Genomic DNA, 15,972 nt, shown 5'->3' on the forward strand with positions numbered 1-15,972 from the left:
TATATTCTGGTGCCCCTATTATATATCCTGGTACCCCTATTATATATCCTGGTGCCCCTATTATATATCCTGGTGCCCCTATTATATATCCTGATACCCCTAATATATATTCTGGTACCCCTATTATATATCCTGGTGCCCCTATTATATATCCTGATACCCCTATTATATATCCTGGTGCCCCTATTATATATCCTGGTGCCCCTATTATATATCCTGGTGCCCCTATTATATGTCCTGGTACCCCTATTATATATCCTGGTGCCCCTATTATATATCCTGGTGCCCCTATTATATATCCTGGTGCCCCTATTATATATCCTGATACCCCTAATATATATTCTGGTACCCCTATTATATATCCTGGTACCCCTATTATATATCCTGGTACCCCTATTATATATCCTGATACCCCTAATATATATTCTGGTGCCCCTATTATATATCCTGGTGCCCCTATTATATATCCTGGTGCCACTACTATATATCCTGATACCCCTATTATATATCCTGGTACCCCTATTATATATCCTGGTGCCCCTATTATATATCCTGGTGCCCCTATTATATATCCTGGTGCCCCTATTATATATCCTGGTACCCCTATTATATATCCTGGTGCCCCTATTATATATCCTGGTACCCCTATTATATATCCTGGTACCCCTATTATATATCCTGGTACCCCTATTATATATCCTGGTACCCCTATTATATATCCTGGTGCCCCTATTATATATCCTGGTGCCCCTATTATATATCCTGGTACCCCTATTATATATCCTGGTGCCCCTATTATATATCCTGGTACCCCTATTATATACACCGGTGCCCCTATTATATACACCGGTGCCCCTATTATATATCCTGGTGCCCCTATTATATATCCCGGTGCCCCTATTATATATCCTGGTGCCCCTATTATATATCCTGGTACCCCTATTATATATCCTGGTACCCCTATTATATATCCTGGTGCCCCTATTATATATCCTGATACCCCTATTATATATCCCAGTGCCCCTATTATATACACCGGTGCCCCTATTATATATCCTGGTGCCCCTATTATATATCCTGGTGCCCCTATTATATATTCTGGTGCCCCTATTATATATTCTGGTACCCCTATTATATATCCTGGTGCCCCTATTATATATCCTGGTACCCCTATTATATATCCTGGTACCCCTATTATATATCCTGATACCCCTAATTTATATCCTGGTACCCCTATTATATATCCTGGTGCCCCTATTATATATCCTGGTACCCCTATTATATATCCTGATTCCCCTATTATATACACCGGTGCCCCTATTATATATCCTGGTGCCCCTATTATATATCCTGGTACCCCTATTATATATCCTGGTGCCCCTATTATATATCCTGGTGCCCCTATTATATATCCTGGTGCCCCTATTATATATCCTGGTACCCCTATTATATATCCTGATACCCCTATTATATACACCGGTGCCCCTATTATATATCCTGGTGCCCCTATTATATATCCTGGTGCCCCTATTATATATCCTTGTGCCCCTATTATATATCCTGGTGCCCCTATTATATATCCTGGTGCCCCTATTATATACACCGGTGCCCCTATTATATATCCTGGTGCCCCTATTATATATCCTGGTGCCCCTATTATATATTCTGGTGCCCCTATTATATATCCTGGTGCCCCTATTATATACACCGGTGCCCCTATTATATATCCTGGTGCCCCTATTATATATCCTGATACCCCTAATATATATTCTGGTGCCCCTATTATATATCCTGGTACCCCTATTATATATCCTGGTGCCCCTATTATATATCCTGGTACCCCTATTATATATCCTGGTGCCCCTATTATATATCCTGGTACCCCTATTATATATCCTGGTACCCCTATTATATATCCTGGTGCCCCTATTATATACACCGGTGCCCCTATTATATATCCTGGTGCCCCTATTATATATCCTGGTGCTCCTATTATATATTCTGGTGCCCCTATTATATATCCTGGTGCCCTTATTATATACACCGGTGCCCCAATTATATATCCTGGTGCCCCTATTATATATCCTGATACCCCTAATATTTATTCTGGTGCACCTATTATATATCCTGGTACCCCTATTATATATCCTGGTGCTCCTATTATATATCCTGGTACCCCTATTATATATCCTGGTGCCCCTATTATATACGCCGGTGCCCCTATTATATACACCGGTGCCCCTATTATATATCCTGATACCCCTAATATATATTCTGGTGCCCCTATTATATATCCTGGTACCCCTATTATATATCCTGGTGCCCCTATTATATATCCTGGTGCCCCTATTATATATCCTGATACCCCTAATATATATTCTGGTACCCCTATTATATATCCTGGTGCCCCTATTATATATCCTGATACCCCTATTATATATCCTGGTGCCCCTATTATATATCCTGGTGCCCCTATTATATATCCTGGTGCCCCTATTATATGTCCTGGTACCCCTATTATATATCCTGGTGCCCCTATTATATATCCTGGTGCCCCTATTATATATCCTGGTGCCCCTATTATATATTCTGGTACCCCTATTAAATATCCTGGTGCCCCTATTATATATCCTGGTGCCCCTATTATATATCCTGGTGCCCCTATTATATATCCTGGTGCCCCTATTATATATCCTGGTGCCCCTATTATATATCCTGGTACCCCTATTATATATCCTGGTACCCCTATTATATATCCTGATACCCCTAATATATATCCTGGTACCCCGATTATATATTCTGGTGCCCCTATTATATATCCTGGTGCCCCTATTATATATTCTGGTACCCCTATTATATATCCTGGTGCCCCTATTATATATCCTGGTACCCCTATTATATATCCTGGTACCCCTATTATATATCCTGATACCCCTAATATATATCCTGGTACCCCTATTATATATCCTGGTACCCCTATTATATATCCTGATACCCCTAATATATATCCTGGTACCCCTATTATATATTCTGGTGCCCCTATTATATACACCTGCATTGCTTGCTGTTTGGGGTTTTAGGCTGGGTTTCTGTACAGCACTTTGAGATATCAGCTGATGTATGAAGGGCTATATAAATAAATTTGATTTGATTTGATATCCTGGTGCCCCTATTATATATTCTGGTACCCCTATTATATATCCTGGTGCCCCTATTATATATCCTGGTACCCCTATTATATATCCTGGTACCCCTATTATATATCCTGATACCCCTAATATATATCCTGGTACCCCTATTATATATTCTTGTGCCCCTATTATATATCCTGGTACCCCTATTATATATCCTGATACCCCTATTATATACACCGGTGCCCCTATTATATATCCTGATACCCCTAATATATATTCTGGTGCCCCTATTATATATCCTGGTGCCCCTATTATATATCCTGATACCCCTAATATATATCCTGGTACCCCTATTATATATCCTGGTACCCCTATTATATATCCTGATACCCCTAATATATATCCTGGTACCCCTATTATATATCCTGGTGCCCCTATTATATATCCTGGTGCCCCTATTATATATTCTGGTACCCCTATTATATATCCTGGTGCCCCTATTATATATCCTGGTACCCCTATTATATATCCTGGTACCCCTATTATATATCCTGATACCCCTAATATATATCCTGGTACCCCTATTATATATTCTGGTGCCCCTATTATATATCCTGGTACCCCTATTATATATCCTGATACCCCTATTATATACACCGGTGCCCCTATTATATATCCTGATACCCCTAATATATATTCTGGTGCCCCTATTATATATCCTGGTGCCCCTATTATATATCCTGATACCCCTAATATATATTCTGGTGCCCCTATTATATCTCCTGGTACCCCTATTATATATCCTGGTACCCCTATTATATATCCTGATACCCCTAATATATATTCTGGTGCCCCTATTATATATCCTGGTGCCCCTATTATATATCCTGGTACCCCTATTATATATCCTGGTACCCCTATTATATATCCTGATACCCCTAATATATATTCTGGTGCCCCTATTATATATCCTGGTACCCCTATTATATATCCTGGTGCCCCTATTATATATCCTGGTGCCCCTATTATATATCCTGATACCCCTAATATATATTCTGGTACCCCTATTATATATCCTGGTGCCCCTATTATATATCCTGGTGCCCCTATTATATATTCTGGTACCCCTATTATATATCCTGGTGCCCCTATTATATATCCTGGTGCCCCTATTATATATCCTGATACCCCTAATATATATCCTGGTACCCCTATTATATATCCTGGTACCCCTATTATATATCCTGATACCCCTAATATATATCCTGGTACCCCTATTATATATCCTGGTGCCCCTATTATATATCCTGGTGCCCCTATTATATATTCTGGTACCCCTATTATATATCCTGGTGCCCCTATTATATATCCTGGTACCCCTATTATATATCCTGGTACCCCTATTATATATCCTGATACCCCTAATATATATCCTGGTACCCCTATTATATATTCTGGTGCCCCTATTATATATCCTGGTACCCCTATTATATATCCTGATACCCCTATTATATACACCGGTGCCCCTATTATATATCCTGATACCCCTAATATATATTCTGGTGCCCCTATTATATATTCTGGTGCCCCTATTATATATCCTGATACCCCTAATATATATTCTGGTACCCCTATTATATATCCTGGTACCCCTATTATATATCCTGGTACCCCTATTATATATCCTGATACCCCTAATATATATTCTGGTGCCCCTATTATATCTCCTGGTACCCCTATTATATATCCTGGTACCCCTATTATATATCCTGATACCCCTAATATATATTCTGGTGCCCCTATTATATATCCTGGTGCCTCTATTATATATCCTGGTACCCCTATTATATATCCTGATGCCCCTATTATATATCCTGGTGCCCCTATTATATATCCTGGTGCCCCTATTATATATCCTGGTGCCCCTTTTATATATCCTGGTACCCCTATTATATATCCTGGTGCCCCTATTATATATCCTGGTGCCCCTATTATATATCCTGGTGCCCCTATTATATATTCTGGTACCCCTATTATATATACTGCTAATCATATTATATACACTGGTTTCCCTTACTATATTTATATTTGTGCCCTCATTTTTCACATCCACATTATACTAAATAATCTTAGAGATAGTCACTGTTGAATTCCTGATTTGTTTTTCTAATATTTGTGTACCTCTTTCTTCCTCTATGTGCCCCTCAGCGAAGCGGCTAAAGAAAGGCATGGCGACGGCCAAACAGAGACTAGGAAAGATCCTCAAGATCCACCGCAACGGGAAGCTCCTCCTGTAACAGGAAGTGACTCGCTACGGAGCATTGCCATTGGCTCCTGCAGTACTCTTAGCATATGAACTGGCTCCATCTCCTTTCCTTTGATTGGTGCTGGGCTAACAGACAGACTGAAACAGTCAACATTGGTTTTGCCTATACTTAAAAGTGTACAGAATAATTGCTAGAAATATTTTTTAAGAAAAATGTGTCATTTTACTACAGTCAGTTTATCAGGGGGTCGCTATGCTATGCGTTAAACTAGGGCTGCGGCCCAAACGGCAGCCTATACCCTTTATAGTGCCCTGGTCAAAAGTAGTGCGCCACAAAGGGAATAGGCTGCCGTTTGGGACGCGACCAAGAAGTACATCCAGGACCCTGAAAGTATCCCTTCTATGTATTCAGTTGGATGGGTTAAAGATGGTTTATAGAGAATTCATTCCTACTCTTTCGATGGGGGTTATCATTAACCTTGCAATATTTGTTTTAGAATTTAAGAAATAATTGTTGCTTTCTGTCCTCCCCAGACCAGACTTAGCCTGAAATACAGTCTGTTTGTGCTAACATTCCAACCCCAGACATGTTAGGCGACAAGGAGTGGAATGTTAGCACAGACTGTATTTCTCCACGCTAAACCCAGACCTTCACTAGATACACTCACCTCCACGCTATTCCTTTGTTTGCTAAGCACTATCAGTTACGATATATTTATTGTCCTAATATACTGTTTCATGTCATAGACGTGGAAAGGAAAGCCAACAAGGCACTTAATTAAATAACTTGCGATGGGAATTTCAGATGTCAGATATGTCAATATGATGATGGTTCCAGTGTTCAACTGGATTTCTCTGGTCGTTCTCTGAACGGTTTGTAAAGCCAACAAGGCACTTAATAAAATAACTTGCGATGGGAATTTCAGATGTCAAATATGTCAATATGATGATGGTTCCAGTGTTCAACTGGATTTCTCTGGTCGTTCTCTGAACGGTTTGTAAAGCCAACAAGGCACTTAATAAAATAACTTGCGATGGGAATTTCAGATGTCAAATATGTCAATATGATGATGGTTCCAGTGTTCAACTGGATTTCTCTGGTCGTTCTCTGAACGGTTCGTAAAAGAAACACAATAAGGTGTCTTTCTTTGAACTAATATTTTCACACCCAAACAAACATATCAACATTATTTCACAATGTGCCATTACTTCCGTTTTAAGACTTTCTTAAGATAGATATTGCGATTATAGACCGTATGAATTAGCTACTTTAAAGACTGTAAAACAAATAACCAAATGTGTAATATATTGTTCTAAATTAGTACAAACAGTATATTACCACAGCTGACAGTCACAGGAAATCCTTAATCCTTATCCTTAAAGGGATATAATGTGGTATTATTGTCATGCATTATTTAATAAGGATTTATTTGGTATTTCCATATCAATATTCCATAATCTAACATTGACTGTATTGCCAGTCAATTGAAACACTCTATCCCAATGGCACCCTATTCCCTATATAGTGCACTACTTTAGACCAGGGCCCTATTCCCTATGTAGTGGCCAACTTTAGACCAGGGCCCATATCTAACTCTCTAAAGGAGGATCGTTATTGAAACACTAATTATGGGCTCCTGGAGATGCTGTAAATCCCATGTGTTCTATGATGATCGGCCTCATCCAGCTCTCTCACTGTGGCTACATGGGGATACTTTCACTCCTCTGTTGGCTTTAAGGCAGCAACATAGCCTTCATCACTGAAATATGCATCATTTCTATGGCTTGTTATTCACAGTACAGTATGTAGAATGTAGCTTGTACATAGCCTTTTACAGGAATACTTTTTGTATCCTTTTTTTCCTCCCTTAATACTTCATTATTATACATTTCTACTAGTTTTTTATTATAAACAAAATATATGTGAATATATAGACATTAGTCTTTTTGATTTGATTAGACCAATGTTTGTTTTATGTTTGTTTTTAACATTGTTTATTTGTTATTAGACTAAGGTGTTGCCTGGAAAAACAACTGAAGAACAAAATAACATGAATTGTTGTATGGCCTTACATTACTACATACACACAGCTACATTACATTACTACATACACACAGCTACATTACATTACTACATACACACAGCTACATTACATTACTACATACACACAGCTACATTACATTACTACATACACACAGCTACATTACATTACTACATACACACAGCTACATTACATTACCACATACACACAGCTACATTACTACATACACACAGCTACATTACATTACTACATACACACAGCTACATTACATTACTACATACACACAGCTACATTAATACATACACACAGCTACATTACTACATACACACAGCTACATTACTACATACTCACAGCTACATTACATTACCACATATGAACAGCTACATTACTACATACAACCAGCTACATTACTACATACACACAGCTACATTACATTACTACATACACACAGCTACATTACTACATACACACAGCTACATTACATTACTACATACACACAGATACATTACATTACTACATACACACAGCTACATTACATTACCACATACACACAGCTACATTACTACATACACACAGCTACATTACTACATACTCACAGCTACATTACATTACCACATATGAACAGCTACATTACTACATACAACCAGCTACATTACTACATACACACAGCTACATTACATTACTACATACACACAGCTACATTACTACATACACACAGCTACATTACATTACTACATACACACAGATACATTACATTACTACATACACACAGCTACATTACATTACCACATACACACAGCTACATTACTACATACACACAGCTACATTACATTACTACATACACACAGCTACATTACTACATACACACAGCTACATTACTACATACACACAGCTACATTACTACATACACACAGCTACATTACATTACCACATACACACAGATACATTACATTACTACATACACACAGATACATTACATTACTACATACACACAGATACAGTACCTGTCAAAAAATTTGGACACCTACTCACTCCAGGGTTTTTCTTTATTTTTTACTATTTTCTACATTGTAGATTAATAGTGAAGATGTCAAAACTATGAAATAACACATACGGAAACATAAAGGTGTTAAACAAATCAATATACATTTTTTTATTTGAGATTCTTCAAAGTAGCCACCCTTTGCCTTGATGACTACTTTTCACACTCTTGGCATTCTCTCAACCAGCTTCAAGAGGTAGTCACCTGGAATGCGTTTCAGTTAACAGGTGTGCCTTGTTTAAAGTTAATTTGTGGAATTTCTTACCTTTTTAGTTATTACATGATTCCATATGTGTTATTTCCTGGCTGTGATGTCTTCACTATTATTCTACCATGTAAAAATAAAGAAAAACCATTGACTGAGTAGGTGTCCAAATCTTTGACTGGTACTGTATATTACATTACTACATACACACAGCTATATTACTACATACACACAGCTACATTACTACATACACACAGCTAACTTATTATGATTGTGTTCAAGACAAGAGAGGACGCTTTGAGAAGAAAAAAACCCCACAAAAATATAAAAAAACGAAGTTTCAAGGACCAATCTCTTGTTTCATGTTCTAATACCGGTTCCAGACGGTTCCAGATTATTTCAGTAGCACCTTGTGAAGGGTTCTCCGTGTCCGTAATGTAATTTATTCATGTTGTTCGCTATTTTATAATTGTACAATTCATAAGAGTTTTGTTTTTTGATATTTTTTCAGCCTGTGAATTAAATACCCCCTACTTAGCAAGTTAGTTCCACTGCGTTATGTCGTCACTGAGTTTTCAGGCACTGTGCCTTCAGTTAAATTGTGTTTTGTTTGTTTGTTTCATATTGTTTTCACAACTCACTCTGTCATCACGGTCGTCATCAGTCAAGACGTTACATATATGATTATAATTATTGTGAATTATCATCCATGTTGAAAAACCATCATGCAATTGATTTGATATTGATATAAAACGTCATTATTGAAAACATTTTTCCATAAGGTTCATGTACTGTTTGATAGCAGTGTATCAGATAATGAGAACAACGGAACTCTTTCAGGTTTTATTTGTACATGAATACAGTACATGTATTGCTTTGTCGTGGTTTATTTTTGTATGTCCAACCTATTAAATGGATACACTGGTATACCTGTTGTACTGTCTGTCTACCCTCACAGAGTACATATTACACAATACACTACATACTGTAGTAATGTATCCTGTTGGGATGGTTCACCTCTATAGAATATACTGTAGTAATGTAGTAATGTATCCTGTTGGGATTGTTCACCTCTATAGAAAATACTGTAGTAATGTAGTAATATATCCTGTTGGGACGGTTCACCTCTATAGAACACACTGTAGTAATGTATCCTGTTGGGATGGTTCACCGCTATAGAACATACTGTAGTAATGTAGTAATATATCCTGTTGGGACGGTTCACCTCTATAGAACATACTGTAGTAATGTAGTAATGTATCCTGTTGGGATGGTTCACCTCTTTAGAACATATTGTAGTAATGTATCCTGTTGGGATGGTTCACCTCTATAGAACATAATGTAGTAATGTATCCTGTAGGGATGGTTCACCTCTATAGAACATACTGTAGTAATGTAGTAATGTATCCTGTTGGGATGGTTCACCTCTATAGAACATACTGTAGTAATGTAGTAATGTATCCTGTTGGGATCGTCCACCTCTATAGAACATACTGTAGTAATGTAGTAATGTATCCTGTTGGGATGGTTCACCTATATAGAACATACTGTAGTAATGTATCCTGTTGGGATGGTTCACCTCTATAGAACATACTGTAGTATTGTAGTAATGTATCCTGTTGGGATGGTTCACCTCTATAGAACATACTGTAATAATGTAGTAATATATCCTGTTGGGATGGTTCACCTCTATAGAACATACTGTAGTAATGTATCCTGTGGGGATGGTTCACCTCTATAGAACATACTGTAGTAATGTAGTAATATATCCTGTTGGGATGGTTCACCTCTATAGAACATACTGTAGTAATGTATCCTGTTGGGATGGTTCACCTCTATAGAACATACTGTAGTAATGTATCTTGTTGGGATGGTTCACCTCTATAGAACATACTGTAGTAATGTATCCTGTAGGGATGGTTCACCTCTATAGAACATACTATAGTAATGTAGTAATGTATCCTGTTGGGATGGTACACCTATATAGAACATACTATAGTAATGTAGTAATGTATCCTGTTGGGATGGTACACCTCTATAGAACATAATGTAGTAATGTAGTAATGTATCCTGTTTGGATGGTTCACCTCTATAGAACATACTATAGTAATGTAGTAATATATCCTGTTGGGATGGTTCACCTCTATAGAACACACTGTAGTAATGTGTCCTGTTGGGATGGTTCACCTCTATAGAACATACTGTAGTAATGTAGTAATATATCCTGTTGGGATGGTTCACCTCTATAGAACATACTGTAGTAATATATCCTGTTGGGAAGGCATTTTTGCAAATTGATGGATAATGAAATACAGAAATATCTCTAAGTCTCTAAGAGCGTTGTACTATTTTGACCATTATTCTCTTCAAAATGTGTCAAGCTCTGTCAAATTGTTGATAATTGCAAAAGTCAAAACTGTAACTCGGCAATTCCAGTTTTATAGTTTATTGTCCTTAAGTCATCTGCATTGCCACATTTTTTCCAGTATTACTTTAGTCCCTTGTTGCAAACAGGATGCATGTTTTGGAATATGTCATGGTTCCTCCTGGAAGGGGGGGGGGGTACTTTCATGGTTCCTCCTGGAAGGGGGGGGGGGTACTTTCATGGTTCCTCCTGGAAGGGGGGGTACTGTCATGGTTCCTCCTGGAGGGGGGTACTGTCATGGTTTCTCCTGGAAGGGGGATACTTTCATGGTTCCTCCTGGAGGGGGGTGTACTGTCATGGTTCCTACTGGAGGGGGGTGTACTGTCATGGTTCCTCCTGGAGGGGGGGTACTGTCATGGTTCCTCCTGGAGGGGGGGTACTGTCATGGTTCCTCCTGGAAGGGGGAGTACTGTCATGGTTCCTCCTGGAAGGGGGGGTACTGTCATGGTTCCTCCTGGAGGGGGGGGTACTGTCATGGTTTCTCCTGGAAGGGGGGGTACTTTCATGGTTCCTCCTGGAGGGGGGGGGGTACTGTAATGGTTCCTCCTAGAGGGGGGTACTGTCATGGGTCCTCCTGGAAGGTGGGTACTGTCATGGTTCCTCCTGGAGGGGGGGTACTGTCATGGCTTCTCCTGGAGGGGGGGTACTGTCATGGTTTCTCCTGGAAGGGTGGGTACTGTCATGGTTCCTCCTGGAAGGGGTGTACTTTCATGGTTTCTCCTGGAGGGGGGGTACTGTCATGGTTCCTCCTGGAGGGGGGGTACTGTCATGGTTTCTCCTGGAAGGGGGGGTACTTTCATGGTTCCTCCTGGAGGGGGGTGTACTGTCATGGTTCCTCCTGGAGGGGGGGTACTGTCATGGTTCCTCCTGGAAGGGGGGGTACTGTCATGGTTCCTCCTGGAGGGGGGGTACTGTCATGGTTTCTCCTGGGAGGGGGGGTACTGTCATGGTTTCTCCTGGAAGGGGGGGTACTTTCATGGTTCCTCCTGGAGGGGGGGGGGGGTGGGTACTGTCATGGTTCCTCCTGGAGGGGGGTACTGTCATGGGTCCTCCTGGAAGGTGGGTACTGTCATGGTTCCTCCTGGAGGGGGGGTACTGTCATGGTTTCTCCTGGAAGGGTGGGTACTTTCATGGTTCCTCCTGGAGGGGGGTGTACTGTCATGGTTCTTCCTGGAGAGGGGGTACTGTCATGGTTCCTCCTGGAGGGGGGGTACTGTCATGGTTCCTCCTGGAAGGGGGGGTACTTTCATGGTTTCTCCTGGAGGGGGGGTACTGTCATGGTTCCTCCTGGAAGGGGGGTACTGTCATGGTTCCTCCTGGAGGGGGGGTACTGTCATGGTTCCTCCTGGAAAGGGGGTACTGTCATGGTTCCTCCTAGAAGGGGGGGTACTGTCATGGTTCCTCCTGGAAGCGGGGGTACTGTCATGGTTCCTCCTGGAAGGGAGGGTACTGTCATGGTTCCTCCTGGAAGGGGGGTACTTTCATGGTTTCTTCACCAGAGGGCGTCAGAGACTTTTATTGGACTCAGGTGGGCCTGATTATTTCCGCTCTCCTTCCTGAATTCTTCAACCTCCAGGGGGCCTTCGCCCTTCCTCCTCATCGTCCTTATAACTGTGCCATAGAACTCCCTGGTGTCACACTTCCCCAGGGTCATCTGTTCTCCCTCTCGACCCCTGAAGCAGCAGTCATGGACAATTACATCCGGGAGTCGCTGGAGACGTGCTTCATTCACCCCTCTACATCCCCTGGTGGTGAAGGCTGGTTCTTTGTGGGTAAGAAGGATGGAGGCCTGCAGCGACTACAGAGGGCTGAACCAGATTACAATCAAGAATCATTTCCCCCCTACCCCTGATGCCCTCTGCATTTCACCAAACTGGACCTCCACAATGCTTAAAATCTGGTGAGAATCGAGAGAGGGAGATGAGTGGAATACTGCCTTTAACACCCCTAGTGGCCACTATGAGTATTTAGTCATGCCTTTCGCATTATCGAACTCACTGGCAGTTTTTCAAGCACTGGTCATTGACACTGAGGGATATGTTGAATCGGTTCGTCTTTGTTACCTTGCCGACATCTTGGATCTTCCGGAACACATACTGCACATCCGCCAAGTGTGAGTTCCATGTATCCCAGGTCTCTTTCCTGGGTCACATTATCTCTACCAAAGGCATTCAAATGGACCACGTAAAGATTGAGGCGGTTGCCGACTGGCCCAGTCCCACCTCACTCAAGCTGATCCAGCGGATCCTCATGTTTGTCCATTTTTACAGGCGTTTTATACGCTACTTGGGTGCGGTGGGTGTGGTGGCAGCGCATCTCACTAACCCTCAAGTCCCAGACCTGTTTTTGTTGGACCCCGAGGCTGACAGGTCATTCATGGAGCCCATGGGACGTTTCACCTCTGGAACCATCCTCTTTCATCCTGATCCGACTTGTCCCTTTGTGGTGGAGGTGGACGCCTCGGACATTGGAGCAGGGGCAGTCCTTTCACAGCAGGATGAGGAGGTCAAGAAACTGCACCCATGTGCCTTTCTCGCCAAGCGGTTCTCGACAGCGGAACACAACTGTGATGTAAGCAACCGGGAGCTCTTGGCAGTTAAGTGGGCCCTTGAGGGGTTTAGACACTGGTTGGAGGGGGCACCTCATCCTTTCGTGATCTGGATGGACCATAAGAACTTGGTCTCCATTCAAGAAGCCAAGAGGTTGAACGCTCGCCAGGCTCTGTTTTTTAACAGGTTTGATTTCGCAATTAGCCTATTGCCCGGGATCCAAGAATCAGAAAGCAGACGCCCTGTCTCGCCAACACAATGTCTCTAATGAGGAGAGGGACCCCGAGCCCATCATCCCCAGCTCACGCATTGTGGCCCCTTTGATATGGAGTATTGAAACCGCAGTCCGACAAGCTCAGACACAAGAACCTGACCCTGGAGGGGGACCCACTAACAGACTTTATGTTCTGCGATCAGCCCGGCCCCGAGGTCTACAATGGGGACACTCCTCTAAATGAACTGGGCATCCAGGGGTTAATCGGACACTGGAGTTCCTGAGGCGGAAATTCTGGTGGCTCAACATGATGGAGGATGTGAGATCCTTTTTTTGCGGCCTGTTCCATCTGTGCACAAAGCAGGTCTTCTCGTCAGCGACTGGCCGGGTTGCTCCAACCTCTGCCCATCCCCAGCTGGCCTTGGTCTCATCTGTCTGTAGACTTTATCAAAGGGTTACATCCATCCCAAGGGCTTACCATTGTCCTGGTGGTCCTCGGTCGGTTCTCCAAGGCATCAAATTTCATTGCATTAACCAAGTTGCCTTCAGCGAAGGAGACTGCTAATCTCATGATTATCCATGTATTTCGACTACACGGACCTCCCCAGGACATTGTCACAGATCACGGGCCCCAGTTCGTCGCACAGCATTGGAAGGCCTTCTGTTCCCTGTTGGGGGCATCGGTGAGTCTCCTCGGGGTTCCACCCTCAGTCAAATGGGCAAACTGAGCGGGTCAAGCAGGAGCTGGAGAAGTTCCTCATCTGGGCGGAGTATGGTCATAACACACTGCTAAACTTGTCCACTGGACTGTCACCGTTTGAGTGTCAGTTTGGGTTCGCCATCAGAGGCAGAACAAGAGGCAGAAGCAGCTGAGACGTTCATTCGATGATGTTGCCGCACCTGGATCAGAGCGTGATCCTCTTTGCTCCGCTCCTCTGCCCGACACCAACATCAGGCAAACCGGCACAGAAGACCTCTTCGGGTCTGCCGACCAGGTCAACGGTTGTGGCTGTCCACCCGTGATCTTCCCTGAAAGGTGGACTCGCGGAAGCTCGCTCCTTGCTACATAGGACCATTCAAGATCCTGAGTCGCATCAACCCGGTCCCCTATCATCTCCAGCTACCCAGGTCCATGAGGGTCTGTCTGTCCTTTCATGTCTCCTGTCTCAAGCTGATAAGGACCAGTCCATTCCCTCCCCCCACACCTGCTCCTCCGCTCCCTCGACTTGTGGATGGCCACCCGGCCTACACGATCCGGCGTCTGTTGGAGTCTTGTAGGGTCCGAGGGACCCTGCAGTACCTGGTGGACTGGGAGGGCTACAGTCTCGAGTAGCGTGTGTGGGTGCCTGCCCAGTACATCCTGGATTACGGTCTTGTTAGAGACTTCAAACAACTACGTGGTGTTCGTCATGGCTTCGCGGCTGGAGCCACTCCTGGAAGAGGGGGGGGGTTACTGTCATGGTTCCTCCTGGCACCAGAGACCGCCCTAGAGACTTTTATTGGACTCAGGTGTGTCTTGTTATTTCATGATTGTGTCCCTGTTAAAAGAGGTGTGTTTTCTGTGGTCCTTTGCAGAAGCTTGAATTGTTAACCGTGTGCGGTTGTTTCCTGAGTGAGTTTTCGAGACTTAGTGTTTGTTGTTTTTTCACTGTGATCCTGCGTTTCTCAGTTATATATTATGTTTATCCTAACCACTGATTCTTCCTCTGGTCTCTTCTCAACACTTGGGTCCAACCTTACCACATCACAGTGTGTGTGTGTGACCTGGGGCCAGAAGACATGGGAGGGACGTGACTACTGAAACAACCATTTTTAAAGAAAACAAGAGTTTCTATTGGACAAATGCATCGTTTCAACTTCCTGTTGGAAGATACTGTATACCGATTACTACAGTGGGGAGAACAAGTATTTGATACACTGCTGATTTTGCAGGTTTTCCTTCTTACAAAGCATGTAGAGGTCTGTAATTTTTATCATAGGTACACTTCAACTGTGAGAGACGGAATCTAAAACAAAAATTCAGAGAGAAAGAGTCTGTCGTGGAAAGAGCGGGTGTCCTTAATGTTTTGTACACCGTGTGTACTATGTCACAATA

At 42.3% G+C, this 15,972-nt stretch overlaps 1 protein-coding gene across 1 annotated transcript in view; it reads left to right on the top strand.

The window, feature by feature from the left end:
- The window catches only part of LOC139413951 (PHD finger protein 2), a 168,702-nt gene extending 163,045 nt beyond the window's left edge, over positions 1-5,657 (top strand). Inside the window, exon 22 of the mRNA XM_071161841.1 lies at positions 5,343-5,657. Within this exon, the coding sequence (XP_071017942.1) occupies positions 5,343-5,431 (89 nt within the window). The 3' untranslated portion in view covers positions 5,432-5,657. The remainder of the gene's footprint in view (positions 1-5,342) is intronic.
- The last annotated feature ends 10,315 nt before the right edge of the window (positions 5,658-15,972 follow it).

Source organism: Oncorhynchus clarkii, chromosome 7, assembly GCF_045791955.1.
Source record: "Oncorhynchus clarkii lewisi isolate Uvic-CL-2024 chromosome 7, UVic_Ocla_1.0, whole genome shotgun sequence".
Taxonomy (NCBI): domain Eukaryota; kingdom Metazoa; phylum Chordata; class Actinopteri; order Salmoniformes; family Salmonidae; genus Oncorhynchus; species Oncorhynchus clarkii.